A 14,671-nucleotide genomic window follows, 5' to 3' on the forward strand; every position below is an offset into this window, starting at 1 on the left:
GAAACGGCTGTGTTACAGCCTTTTTTTTGAAAAGCTATCTGACAACAGTCATTAAAATAATATACGATATCCTTCAATCCCTCAATCTTGAGGGTTCAGCTCACTGAAATAAAAATAGCATTGTGTAAAGTCATATGCACAAGAGTATTTGCTACCACATTGTTTACATTAGCAAATCCAAAAGCAAACACTGGAGAAAAAAAAAGGAATGCCCAAAACAACTGAAGATCGGCTGAGTAAATCCTATGGTATGAAAAAAATGTCAATCTTCAAAAAAGAATGAATCAGACTATACTTATTGAGTTGGAAGAATTTCCACAAGGTATTATTGTGTGAGTAAAACAAACAAACAAAAAAGTATTATAATATAACTTAATTTTAATAATGCAAACAATCGCTGCATATAAGTGTATATATAGTTTAATAATGTATAAAGAATGAGAGTAATGTGAATAAATTATAGAAAGGCACATCCTTGAATGCTAACATTCATTAATTTACATGGAAGAAAGAGTAGCATCAAGAGGAAACAAAAAGAGATGAGAGTTAAATAGAAAGAAAAAAGACTTCACTTAGAACATAAGCATGCAATGACTTAATTAATGCAAAATTGTGTAGAAATGTGTAGTCAATAAAGCAAATAAGGTATTAAAACACAAACAATAACACAAAGAACATTCTAGAAATTGGAGATGACCACATGTCTATTTTTATAAAGATTTAAAATAACGTTATATTCACATAAATTATAGTTTAATGACCAAGTAATGGTAAAGCAGAGATTTTTTTCAATGTAATTCTATCATTTTAAAAGTATTAAGTTTATAATTCAAATCATGAAAGCCAATTTTAAAAGTGAGAGGGATTCTCTCCTAGGGAATACAGTCAATAATATTTTAATAACTATGGATAGTGCCAAGTGGGTACCTGACCAATCTGGAGGATCACTTCATAAATTATACAAATGTCTAACCACTACACTGTACACCTGAAACTAGTATAAAATGATGTTGAATGTCAACTGTAACTGAAAACAAAATTTATCATGTACCTGAATTTAATCAGGAGAAAATATCAGACAATCCCAAATTAAGACACATTTTATAAAACAATGGTACTGTTCTCTTAAAAAATAACAATGTTATGAAAGACAAGAGAGGCCAAAGGACTGCTCCAGACTAAAGGAGACCAAAGAGAAATTATAACTAACAGAAAATCATGACCATGGATTGGATATTGGGTCAGGGAAAAATTGCTATAATTTAGGACATCATTGGGAGGACTGGTGAAATCTGAATATGGGGTGATATTAGGTAACAGAATTATATCCATGGTACGTTTCCTGAATTTGATAACTGTACAATGGTTTTGTAAGACAATGTTCTTGTTTTTAGGAGACAAACACTAAAGTATTTAGAGGTAATGGGAGTATAATGTTTGCAATGTACTCTCAAATGGTTCAGGAGAAAACCCTTATGTTTTATGTATTGATAGATATACCTAGTGGCAAATCTGGCTGAAATATTTACGGGAATTCTTTGTATTATTTTTGCAACTTTTTTATAAGTTTAGAAGTATTTCAAAATAAAAGTATAATAAAACACAAAAAGTGAGAGGGAAATGTTATGTTTAAATGACATAGATGATTAGTTACTATTAATAATGCTGTCATTCTCAATGTCTCTCTTTAAATAAGATGTTAAATCATACAACCAAATATAAAGTCAAGAATCTATAATTCAGGGATTGTTTTTGATAAATTACTTATGTAATGCTCCAATATTATTTTTTCTAATGCCAATATTTTTACATATTTTTAAAGTTAGACGAGAGTTCTAGGACAGCTTTTGGAGATAAATTGAAAAGTCTGAGGTTTTGCTTTAATTAACCTCATCTTTAAGCCTCAATGTGGTTCATTTCTCTTCAAAGGGCTACCACCCAATCTACGTTGTTTAAATATATACAGGACAGAAGTGGAGAATTATTAACAGTTTCAGAAAGCCAAGGGTAATAGTAGGTAAACTATAAAGAAATCTGAGTCAGATAGAGTAAATTTGGAAGTTTGCTACTTTGAAAACCATCTTAATATGCAAGATAGAAACTTTGAATTTTAATAATCAAACCTTTTCCATTATTGCTTTTGTGACTGGGGTATACGGTGCGTACAAAATCTTTCCCAACAACATAGGTTTCAAGAAAGCCCAAATCACAGGTCCAGCAGGCATGTTAATGATGTCTTTATAAAGGGAGAAGCAAAATGGCGCTGCAAGGAAAGTGTAATAAAACATTTTAGTATATGTATTTCAAATCTATTTCCTGATGGTAAATCGACAGATTATTGTTATCACACCCCAAAGTACATCCCTTAGCACTATTAACAGATGTGAGGCATTTGATATTAAAGTGAGAAAACATAGTAACAAATCTTTTTTTAGGCGTAAAAGTTTAACCCAACAAACAAGCACATAAGAAGGGATGGTATTTTAACAAGAGGAGTTAGGAAGGTTGAAAACCACATTTCAAAATTGCTTACAACAGCTCTACCTCACTAGCACTTCATTCTAACAACAACAACAACAAAAAAAAAAAAAACACATTGTGCTACTAGGAAAGTACTAGATACCTAAGACCTGTTCAATAAATGTTTGTTGAATGAAGAAAAAAATGACTAAAAGAGTCAATTGTATTGCTATACTAAACATCTATATTTATTTGGAAGAGCTCAGCTAGCTGTGTTTTGCATCTCAACATTTATTGATCAAATAAATGGCTTTGATGTGCCACTAAACATTTACAGTTCTGCTGCATTCATGAAACTTCTATGTTGATAATTTCTGATTCTAGAAAGTTAAAAAAAATTGACCTCAGCAGATTTAAGGTATGTTTTTGTATTATCTATTGGCAAAGGATGTGTACTCATGGCTGAAAAATTCTTAGTGTTATGGATAAGGGGCTAGACTTGGCAACACACTGCATGGGTTCAAAGCATGGCTCTGGTACTTCCAAGCTGGGTGACTGTGGTCAGGTTGCTTAACCTCTTCGTGCCTCCTTTCCCTTTACTAAGATGGAGATATAGTCATGCACACAGGGGGGATGTTGTGAAGAGTGAATGAGTTAATATACATAACATGCATGCAGTAAGTGCTGTATAATTGTTTTCTACTTGGAGAACATGAATACTTCATATGTTATAAAAAACGAAGATAGAGTAGACAACATTAAGATGTGACATCACCATGCTGATTTTTGAAGTATACTCACTGGTATGTATGGGAATTCCATATTTTGCAGCAACTTGCTCTTTACTTAACTTATAAGTCAAAAAATCCTTGGTGTTGTTGCCTTTTTGCCTCTGGGAAGAGGGCAGCAAGGCAGTTAAGTATTCGGTGGTAATTCCTTGGGAACACAATGCTTGGGAGATGGTACTAAATGATCCGGGTGTGTTCATCCGGTTGCTTCTATACATGGCCTGAGAGATAAAAAACCCATGATTTACAAACATTATATGAGTTACAAGTGTTACTGAAAACAGCACAGAAAGAAAACCTGATAATGCTTAGAGTATCCTTATAGTTTCTACAATTCCTTTGAAACATGTATACCAAATGTAAATGTACAATATTAAACTTTACCCATTTAAGTGGCAAAAAAATGTTGCCAGAATAGAAGAGAGATTTTTTTCAATGTACTTTTTTTCAATGCAGGAGATTTTTTTCAATGTACTTCACTTATAACATATTATAACTGATCTCAAATAAAAGTTAATATGACAAAAGGAATTTTCCAACAAGAACATTACTGGGTGAATTTTCTACCTGTGTTAATGAAACACTTCTGGGCAGATGCATTTGTTTCAGGGATCTCATTTTGTCAAGCAGTGGACGTGTGCCAGAAGCCAGCTGATTGAGGATGCCTTTAAGCCTTATGAAGAGTTCTATCATCTTTTCTACTGGCTTTTGATCTTTTCTAGGGAAAAACACCTAACAGAAACAGAATTTTAAAAAAATGATTTATGTAAACAAACTGGAAACTTCACACATTGTTGGTGAGAATATGAAAAAGGACAACTACTTTGGAAAACATTTTGGAAGTTTATTTAATGGTTAAACATAAATATACCATACAACCCCACTATTCCATTCCTAGGTATTTACTCAAGAGAAATGAAAACATGTCCACACAAAGCTTTGTATGGGAATGTCCATAGCAACATTACTCACACTAACCAACAAGTAAAAATAATCCAAGTGAACTGATAAACAAAAGGTATAGCCTTATACTAGAATATCATTTGTCAATAAAAAAAAGGAAATACTGACACATGTTCCAACACACATGAAACTCAAAAACATTATACTAAGTGAAAAAAGCCAGACACAAAGACCACGTATTGCTTGATTCAATTTGTATAAAAGTCCTAAAGAAGGCAAATCTATAGAGACAGAAAATAGATTAAAGGTTGCCAAGGCTAGAGGTCAGAATGAGAAGTGAGTGTAAATGGGTAGGTTTCTTTTTGGTTGATGGTAACATTTCAGCATCAGATCGTGGTAATATTTGCACAATTCTAGACATTTACTTAAAAAAATGATTGAACTGTATACTTAAAATGAGTAAATTTTATGGTATATAAATTATACCTCAATAAAGTTACCCAAAATAAATGATTTTAGCAGTCAGAAAGGCAGATATCAATTACATAATTCTTCATGTATACTATTGCTCAAACACCATATAACATGCTCCTTAAAAGCACAAAGGCTCTGTCAAAAAGCTCACATAATTTATCAGGCTTAATCATAACCCCATAATGCTTTGCTGCTGCAGAAAAAAATACATTGAAAATATTTTAAAATTTTAAAGTAATTTTATCCTCTCATTTATTTATTCATTGCATGTTAATCAAATGCCCACTGTGTTTCCAGCACTGGATGAGGTGATAAGCATATAGTGGTGTACAAATTGGAATCCTCCTTCCACTAAAGGAGCTTTGTTCTAATAGGAATAACAGATATCAAACAAATCAACAAACAAAAGGCTGTGTAGTGTGAGGATGTAAGGAAAGTTTAGCTAAAAAGCAAAGGAGGTCTTTCCAAGATGGACCCCAAAAGAGAGAAAGAACAAGACATTGCAAGAATAAGGAAAGGAAGGTTATAGGCAGAAGGGGAAACATGTGAGGTCCATTAGGAAGAAAAACTCTTGGCATGTCCAGTGAAGAAATAAACCACCATTATGAGCACAAGATTTAGTTGGAAAAACGTCATGAAGACAAAGCTGCCTCAACAGCACAGCTACTAATTGCAATCAGATTTTTCTAAATTAGAATCAGCATTCTAATTTTTCTTCCAGTTCTGCCAGATTTCTAGGCATTCCTACATTGATGTGAAATAAATTGACTAAAGATGATAAAATTTTCATTATTTTTGTTTGCACCACCTAAAAGAATTAGGTGTGGTCTTCAACTTGTCAGATGCACATTTAATTACTAGATTCAACAAGAAATGTTTGGTTTGATATCTGCTCGGCTGAGGTCTTACAAAATAAGAATTAAAATTTTAGATGAACAAAATTATCGATATCACTTCAAGTGCATTTTAGGTTATAGTTTATGTGCAATAAATGTTTGTTCAGTTCAGGAGTATTTTTTGAGTTCCTCTGTGGGCCAGGCACCATTGTTGGCATTTGAGGTGTTTCAGTAAACAAAGATGAACTACAGGGCTTATATGCTAATGGGGGGGGGCATGTACAGGAAATAAGTAATAAAATGAATATTCAATAAAAAGTGTTGTATTATTCTGGAAGGGCAATAGATAACAAATAGAGCAGGTAAAGGAGGTTTGAGAGTGCCATAGCTGAGGTTGGTTGCATCTTAAAGGGTGGTCAGAGTAGGTCTTATTGAAGTCAATGTTCAGTAAAGACAAATAGCCTTGCAAATCATGAAGGGTGCCTCACTCAGTGGTGCTACATGGCATCCCTAGACCCAGGGAGTAGCCAAATAAACAGAATTTTAGATGGGGAGGGGTCGTGCAGATGATGGAGCCCTGGTAGGATCTGGGGGCTTACTTGAATAAAATGGGGAGCCACTAGAAGGTGTTAAGCAGAGGGGTGACATAATGTTTATCAGTTGTAAAAGGCTTATCTTGGCTGCTTTGGGATGGTGGGGCAGGGAGGATGCAAGTGTGAAGGCGGGGAGGCCAGTTTTAAAGCTCATTACAGAAATATAGGTGTGAGATAATGAGGACTCAGAAAAGGGTTTTTTATAAGTAGTCCTAAAACATTTCCATCCCTTTTGCTATGTTTCAACAACATAAGTCAGCTGTGCTGCTTTTTTAGTTTTTCTTACCAAAAGAGACAGTTGTTTGTTTTTTTTTAGTTTTCTCAATAACATGTAAATATTTTTTACTTACTATAGATATAGATACACATAGTGCTTAGTTGTCCTATGTTTATATTTTTCTTTTATTTTTTTTATTAAATAAGTACTTATAAACATCTATTTATTGCAAGATAGAGTTGTTGCTGACTTTACCAAGACTTAATAATGACCATTTGCTTTGTTCTGCTGATTAATTAATGGTAGCCTCTATCTAAATCAATGAAGGAATCACACCAAAACCCTTATTCCTTTACTTGAAAAGAAAAAACAACAACCTTTGTTCTTATCTTTATTTTTATCTTACCAAATTAATGCTTGTTCACTGTAAAAAAAAATTATCATAACATTTGTACTTCACATGTTAGTATAGTATCTATTAAATTTAATTCCTGGTCTTAGATATACAAACTGAGAGTTAATGAGGCAATAATATTAATTTCCTCATCTATAAATGTGCAAATTGGCAATAACTGGTCTCTAAGGTCCCATTTAGCTTTAAAATAAAACTATAATCCCAAAAGCGATATAAATGGATCTCACTCCTTATAAGTATCAGAGAGCACACATGTGTAATCAAATATTTTTATACAAAACTATGACTATGACACTATTTCATCAGCAGCAACTTGCCTTGTATGTGAAGTTGTACACGTCTAAGTGATGCAGAAGAGTGAGTCCGATGAGGTAAGACTGACGGGATCTCTCTGGAAGGGGCAGGCTGCAGAGCTCCTTCACTGCTTCTTCCAACTGGGGATTGGCCATGTTAGCATCACAAGAATGAAGCCAGAACACATGAGAAATAATCTACAAGTGGAAGGAAGGAAAATATTTTAGCCATGAATCCTTTGAGAGCCCTCTGTCCCTTTTGAAAGGTTTTTCTAATACTCTGAGACGTCATTTAAAAATATGACATTATCCTCAAAAGGAAATACTTTTTTATTTATTTAAAGCACTAATTACTATCAATAAAACTATAGAGAGTCCATAGTTCACTGGAAAGCTTAAGAAATAAGATGGGAAAAGAGACAGAGAGGGGTCAACAATGATTCCTAGATTTCTTGCTTGAATGACTGGGTGAATGATTGTCCCAAGAAAGATAATTCGTATGCAGTAATTTTGGCAGGGGGGATACTAGTTTAAGACTCATACTGGCTTTAAAATTTAACCTTAGTTTATTCGAATTGCATTTCATTTTTATAACCACTTGAAGGTATGATCTTGTACAATGAACGCTTGAATCCAGAGATAAAAGGTAAAGAAAAAAGGCCCAGAATCACACAGTAATGTGAATCAATCAACCTTTAACAAGAGTAAGCTTGTGTAAAAAGTGAGGTGTGAATGTGGGAAATAAGACGTCATCTCCAGGGCCACCGAGTTGAAATAAAAAGTTTAAGAAATTCAAGATTATCGACACTTTTTTCTCTTTCTTTTTGAAGATAATAAGAATGTATGTTCTCCATTTACATTTTTTAATTTATTAAAATGAATCTGCTCCTCAGAAGCCAAAAACATGATTGCTAAAATTAGATCTTAGGATCAAATGAGCAAAAGGTGAGATCAAAGGGAAAAGGCAAATGAATATTATTTGCTGGGATAAGAAGAAAAAAGTGAAGGCAAAGCAGTTTAATTTTTATATGGGGGAACCAATTAACATAACATAAGTAAACATAAATATTTTCCAAAAGCAGCTTTAAAGGCTTTAAAAAAAAAATGATCCAATATAGGAGAATGGCTGGGTTGTGCTTAGAAATGACACACGCAAGTTTTAAATGAATGAAGCCTTAAGCTCTGCATCTATTTGGGAACATTTCTATGACACTTCCAGACAATGGCCATGGATAAGGAATAAAAGATAAGACATTTCAAGTGGAAAACTCTATTATCACCCTATGTGGATATGACATTATTCATTTTCACACCAACAAATGTTTACTACACCCACAAACATACCCAGGGTTCCCTTGACCATATACAGAGGGTGCCCAAAAAAAGTAGACACATTTTAAGAAAGGAAAAAGTGTATTAAAATTGTAATACTCAATATATACCGATAATAAAAGATAAATACAAGTCACGTGGACACATTTTTTTTGCCAAAATTTTTTTGCCAAATTTTTTTTTGCCAAAATTTTTTTGCCCCAGTATAGTTTATATATTGTGTCTTGTCTTGGGATTTTTACAAAGTAAAACTGAGTATTCATTTTTATTTTAGTTTCAACAAATTGTAAATAGTCTATTTTTTTCCCAGTTAGATTACTGAAACTTTACTTTGATATCATCATAACAGAATGTGCAAATTTACCTCAGATAATGTGATTGTGATAATGAATACAAAGAACTGATGGCATGGTTTATTTAAGAAAACCATCTGGTTGGGCTGGCTGAGTGGCTCAGTTGAGTAAGAGCACGAGCTCTGAGCATCAGGGTCACTGGTTCGATTCTCACATGGGCCAGTGAGCTGCACCCAAGCTGAGCTGCCAACAGGTGGCAGGATGGCTCAGCTGGTGAGAGCACGTGCTCCTAACAACAAGGCTGCCTGTTCAACTCCCGCATGGGATGGTGGGCTATGCCCGCCCGCAACTAAGATTGAACACGGCACCTTGAGCTGAGCTGCCCTGAGCTGCCGACGGGCAGCTGGATGGCGACTGGACTTGGAGCTGAGCTAGCTGCATCCTCCACAACTAAGATTGAAGGACAACAACTTGGCTGTTCCCGTTTGCCTCTTCCCCAATAAAATCTTAAAAAGAAAAGAAAACCATCTGGGGATAAAGAAAAGGAGAGGACAAAGGAAGCAAGAAGGAGGAGGAAGGCTACAGGGAAAAGAACAGTGATAACATTCTTGCTTCAGGATTTTTCTTCTGTGTTCACTTAAGAATTAGGCCCCTAATTTTAACACTAATGTGAAAAATTCACCAGATTTGCATTCAACTACTCAATATTTTACTGACAAGTGCTCAAGAAATACCAAATGCTATTTAGAGTCTAAGAAACTGGATGTAAATACAAATACATTCCACCCCACCTCAGCTCTCTTATCTGGGACAGGGATGGCCAGCAAATTGTCGATACTCCGATTGGACATTCCTGTCATTCTCCTCAGTTCTTCTTTCAGCTCCTCAACATCTCTAAACATTTCTATTAATTGACCTGCAAGAAACCGAACCAAAACAAAACGAAACACATGTTGGTTGCAATGTGATTTGTTTTAGTTGTGTTAACACAGAGGAAACTTCAGAATAAAACACATATTATGTTTCCAGTTCTGGAAAACCTTTAGGATGTATTTCTACCTGACTTAGACTTGTTCCTATCATGAGATCATTAACCCAAGGTAACAGATTGATCTGTGCTGTAAATTTCCCTCAGATGTCTACAACTCAAGTTGCATTCAAAGGAAATGCAATTTCCTCAGAGATTCAGATCACATAATGCCCTAAATATACCTCTCTCCATTTAATTTCAAACATCACACAAATTCAGCGTGCTTTTAAACCTTGGGTCATATAATATTGTCAGCTGAGGTCAAGGTTAACTAAATCCACAACATTATGCCACAGGGCATTTTTCCTTAACTTTGCCCAGCACGCTACAGTTTATAAAGGGTTTTCACATCATGACCTCACTTTTAAATAGAATGTGCTTAACTTTAAACTCTTTAAGGACAGCGATTATAATTATTTCATACCTAGGTCATTTAATGCATAATATTTTAACTTTATTTTGGCAGATGATGATCTCCCTTCTGCAAATGCCTTTCGATTTCCTTATGAAGTATCCCTCATGAAAATTCACTTTCTTTATTTTTGGACTTAGTGCCCTTCCAATTTTGTGGCTGTCTGTTGTCCAAAATTCTGAATGCCTTTCTTTTCAGTACTGAGGTATTGTACAATGAAGAAATGTCTGTGTGATACATCATGCTCAGAATACTAATAGGAGGTTCTGAATTGAGATTTCTATAGCGAACAGCACAGCTTTTTTTTTTTTTAATCATATTATTCTCATGGAAGTAAATAAATTTCATCCTAGCTCTCGCAACTGGCTATCAAATGCACTTTAATATATCAGAGAAACAAAAGGTAAGTTGGTCTCCCTAGCTAAATTTTTGAAGATCTTTTGCCGTGAAATCAAATTTCCCTGTTTCATTCTCTGCTAGCTTTCTGTGCTTTTACTTTCACCACGTAACCATATTTGAAAGCTTCAGGTTCCTGATGTGTAAGACCAGATACAAGGCAGGTTTTGTGGGGAACTTCAAAAAAGCCTTTCTTACAACTGCAGCAAGCAAGTCACATGCATTCTAATAAGACAGCGTTTAAAATATGCATGAGGACACACCTGGTTTTTCAGAAGTGTCATCACTGTTGTTGACATGCAGCATGGATTCTATGGCTGGCATTAATCGTGTGATATTTTCCAAGTAATTCATTTGCAATGCCTGTTCTACAAACCTGGAATGAGACAGAAAAGAAATTGGACAAGGCATTTCAGTAATTTGAGAAGGGATTTCACCAAGGAAGGAGACAATGGAAAAACTTACCCGTCCATATTTAAATTAATTTTGACTGGATCCCCAGTAAGCAAATCCCTCAGTTTATTAGATATGATGTTGTCACGGTACAGTAAGCTGGTTGCTATTTCAGTGCCAAGCTCCGCTGCTTCCAGGAGTTGCACATGAAATACACTCTCTTCACACAGGTTCCTGAAGTTCATATTAGAGAGCTGGCACATTTTCTCTACTGAATTGAATGTTTCAGGTTCACAAAGAAGTTCAGTCAAGTTTCTAAGCTGAGTAACCTTTCCAGAAGGGGGAAAGAGCAGGAAATAGATTAGTTACATTATTTTAAATATTTAGTTGCTAATAAGCAACCAAAATTGATTTGCTTCAAACATTTTTGCATAGGTATTTAGTTAGTTAGCATTTGGCAACAGTTTTACCACAAAGCGCTGTTTTCTGTCATGTGAGTTTATTCTCTTAAGAATTTTATAAAACTTTCAGACCTATTAGAACTGTCTTTCCCAACTGAATGCATATCTTGTAGATTCACAGTTTTAAAAGATGTAGTTTAGTTTTATCCCATTTAAATTACAAATACTGAAACTTATTTTATATTTCAGTTTATATTTTAAATCATGTGTAAGTGCAGATAGCAAAGCAGGTTTGGCTTGAAACTTCAAAAGTCTTTCTTCCTCACCTCCATTGGGATGGCTATCAAAACCAAAACAAAAACAGAAAATAACAAGTGTTGGCAAGGATATGGAGAAATTAGAATCCTTGTATACTCTTGGTGGGGATGTAAAGTGATGCAGTCACAAAGGAAAATAGTATGGGGGTTCCTCAAAAACTAAAAATAGGATCACCATACAATTTAACAATTCCACTTCTGTGTGTATACCCAAAAGTATTGCAAGTTGGATTTTGAACAGATATTTATACCCATGTTCATAGCAGCATTAATCACAATAGCCAAGAAGCGGAAGCTACCCAAGTGTCATTGACAGATGAATGGATAAACTCAATGTGGTATATACCTACAACAGAATATTATTCAACCTTAAAAGGGAAAGGAATTCTGACGCTATTAATGCAACATGGATGAACTTTGAGCACATTATGCTAAGTGAAGTAAGCCAGTCACAAAACAATAAATACAGGATGGTCCTACTTATCGAAGGTAAGGCGCTTAGATTAGCAAAACTCATAGTGACAGAAGGTAGAGCTGTAGTTGCCAGGGACTAGAGGGAGAGAGGGGTGGGGAGTTGTTATTTAATTGGTACAGGCTTTCAGTTTTGCGAGATTAAATGAATTGGTTGCACAACATGTGGAAGTATTTAACAAGACTGAACTATACAGTTAAAAATGGTTAAGGTGGTAAATTTTATGTTATGTGTATATTACCACAATTTAAAAACATTAACTGAGAAGTAAAAGCCTTTGTAAACTCCAGCCTGAGAATCACACGCATTAATGACTGCATTTACAATGCGTTACTGATATTATCTTCTACCTTTTTACCTATGGAGGGAAACTAGGTGTCTTTGTTCTGTGGAGAGAGATGGAAATCAACTAATTTCCTATCCTGTCACCTATCCTCTCTGCACTTCAGTATGCTCTGTGTGTTTTGAGGATATATCCCCAAGTCATACTTTCTGGGGAAAAATTATGCCTCGGGGAAACCCAGTTTTGTGATGCTTGGAAGATGCCTTAGAGCTATTCCTTTAAAGAAGTCAAATAATTTGGAGCAACATCTGAACAAGCAAATATATGTGTCATCCATGGCAGCTCAATTTCCAATCAGAAGAATGTATTTTGACCGAAATGAATTATTTTATGAGACAGGCACATGTTTGGAACATTCCTTTCCTTGTATCAAATGGGAAAGGCGCAAGGATGTGTCTTTGATGAGAGGTTTATAGTAACTACATGCAGGCAGTGGCAATTAAACTCCAATCATCTTAGATAACAAATACCATTGGCTTATTTTCTACCGTATTTAATATTCTAATTGACTTCTGGCTTTGAACTATTTAAAATGGCCTCATACGTATTAAAATGCTACTTGCTATGCCTTATTGTTATGAGAAATTTTCCATTATGTAATAGATCCAATCATTTTACCAGCTATAACTACATGTTGGCCACCCTGTTCCTTCCCTTTGATTTTCCAAATACTAGAAATGATTAAACTTCTAATGAATGGAGCCAAGCCTGCCTGCCACATCCTCCCATGACTTTTATTCTTAAATAAAAGATAACTACTGGCAGCCCAATATATTTGTGTTAATGGAGTATTTGAAGGTGTAGTAAATTTGAATGACTTTTGCTCAGTAGAAACCAAAATATATATTTTTAGTTGCAAATTTGGCACACATGTATGAGAGAGCAGTAAAAATTGATATAGTGTAATCTTGGCCTGATAAGATAGAAGTTATAGAAAAAGAAATGGAAACCTAGCCATGCTCCTGAAGTAGATTTGGTTCTCTGGAATAAGAATTCAATTCAGGGTCTTTAATGTGGAATGCACTGTAGGGCACATCCACCAAGGAGCAGCATGATGGTCCTTTAGTATTTGTCATTATTTACTACTGTCTTCCAAAAGCAATACATGCATTAACCTTTTGATGCTTTATGGACCACTAGCAATCAACATAAGTTCAGAGAATTATAATTCTCTATTCAAAACTATGTGTCAAGTCTGGATTTCAGGTTTGTCAGAGCCTCATGTAGAGAGAGACCCTTTCTCCTTTATCAGCACTCTGGTCCACATAGTGAGTAAGGCTCGGGCCTGAACTTGAACAATCGCCCATAACTAATTCCACGTCCATCTGCAACTGAATTCCCCAGTGACTGTGGTTCCCAAAGGCATCTGAATCAGAATTGTAAGTGACATGGTGGTCTACACCTCAAAATATCACAGGCATAAAAATGCTAAAACAGCAACATGGCTGGGCTCTTGGCAAGGGAAAGGGGAATATTTAAAAATGTAAAGGTGTTACAAAGCAACTATTGCATTATTTCTGCCCATTAGGGGCAATATCCAGTTTATGTGTTTTTCCCCAAACAGGAAGTTATCCTTTCCACCAGAGATTGGCAAGAAAGAAGATAAAACAGACAACGAAGGGAAGAGGGGGGGAAACCTCAAGAGTAGACTGCTAGGGCTAGAACAGAGGGCTGGCAACAGAGGAAACGTTACCAGTGAAAGACAGGCATGTGACGTCCTGGAAGGTCTCAACTTTCTTAGAAATACCATGAATGATGTTTTGGAATGGGTGGTCCCTAACTGTCACAATCAGGACACTAAATACCAAGGAGGGCAAAGCAGGGAAATGAACGCATCACTTATTGTAAAACTCCAGGAGTTTGTCTTCATTCTTTCAGTGATATGAAGTGGACATTTTGCATGTGCCAGGCTCTATGCCAGGGGCTGAGGACACAACCATAAAGGGAAAGACTGAGCCTTGTTCCTCATGAGCTTATGGTCTTAGATGAACGGGTTCTGGCAGTTGCAAATAGCTGCCATGCTTGTTATAAATGACAATAGGTGTTTCTACCCAGGGACAAAATTATAGTTTATTTCCACTTCTGTGCCTTCTAGAACTTTTTTCATAGTATAACCCTCAAGGGGAGCAGTATATTAAAAATGTAGATGCTGTTTTAAGTTATTCTTAGCTCCGTTCCCATTCCATTAGTGTAAATGACTGAGAATGTATCATTTCCATTTCTCTAGTGTGTGTCGTGAACGGCCCGGTTGCTTCACAAATTGAGAACTACAATTAGTAATTGTCCAGGTAACACAATTACAT

The 14,671-nt window shown here is 35.3% G+C and overlaps 1 protein-coding gene across 1 annotated transcript in view; it reads right to left on the reverse strand.

Annotated features, from left to right (window-relative positions):
* The window catches only part of ABCA12 (ATP binding cassette subfamily A member 12), a 210,217-nt gene that overhangs the window by 84,759 nt on the left and 110,787 nt on the right, over positions 1 to 14,671 (reverse strand). Inside the window, exons 12-19 of the mRNA XM_019632933.1 lie at positions 11,696 to 11,712; positions 10,908 to 11,195; positions 10,706 to 10,818; positions 9,396 to 9,520; positions 7,004 to 7,177; positions 3,816 to 3,980; positions 3,262 to 3,469; positions 2,124 to 2,263 (exon numbers count right to left, since the gene is read on the reverse strand). Coding sequence (XP_019488478.1) covers positions 2,124 to 2,263; positions 3,262 to 3,469; positions 3,816 to 3,980; positions 7,004 to 7,177; positions 9,396 to 9,520; positions 10,706 to 10,818; positions 10,908 to 11,195; positions 11,696 to 11,712 — 1,230 coding nt within the window. The remainder of the gene's footprint in view (positions 1 to 2,123; positions 2,264 to 3,261; positions 3,470 to 3,815; positions 3,981 to 7,003; positions 7,178 to 9,395; positions 9,521 to 10,705; positions 10,819 to 10,907; positions 11,196 to 11,695; positions 11,713 to 14,671) is intronic.

Source organism: Hipposideros armiger, unplaced genomic scaffold, assembly GCF_001890085.2.
Source record: "Hipposideros armiger isolate ML-2016 unplaced genomic scaffold, ASM189008v1 scaffold_1198, whole genome shotgun sequence".
Taxonomy (NCBI): domain Eukaryota; kingdom Metazoa; phylum Chordata; class Mammalia; order Chiroptera; family Hipposideridae; genus Hipposideros; species Hipposideros armiger.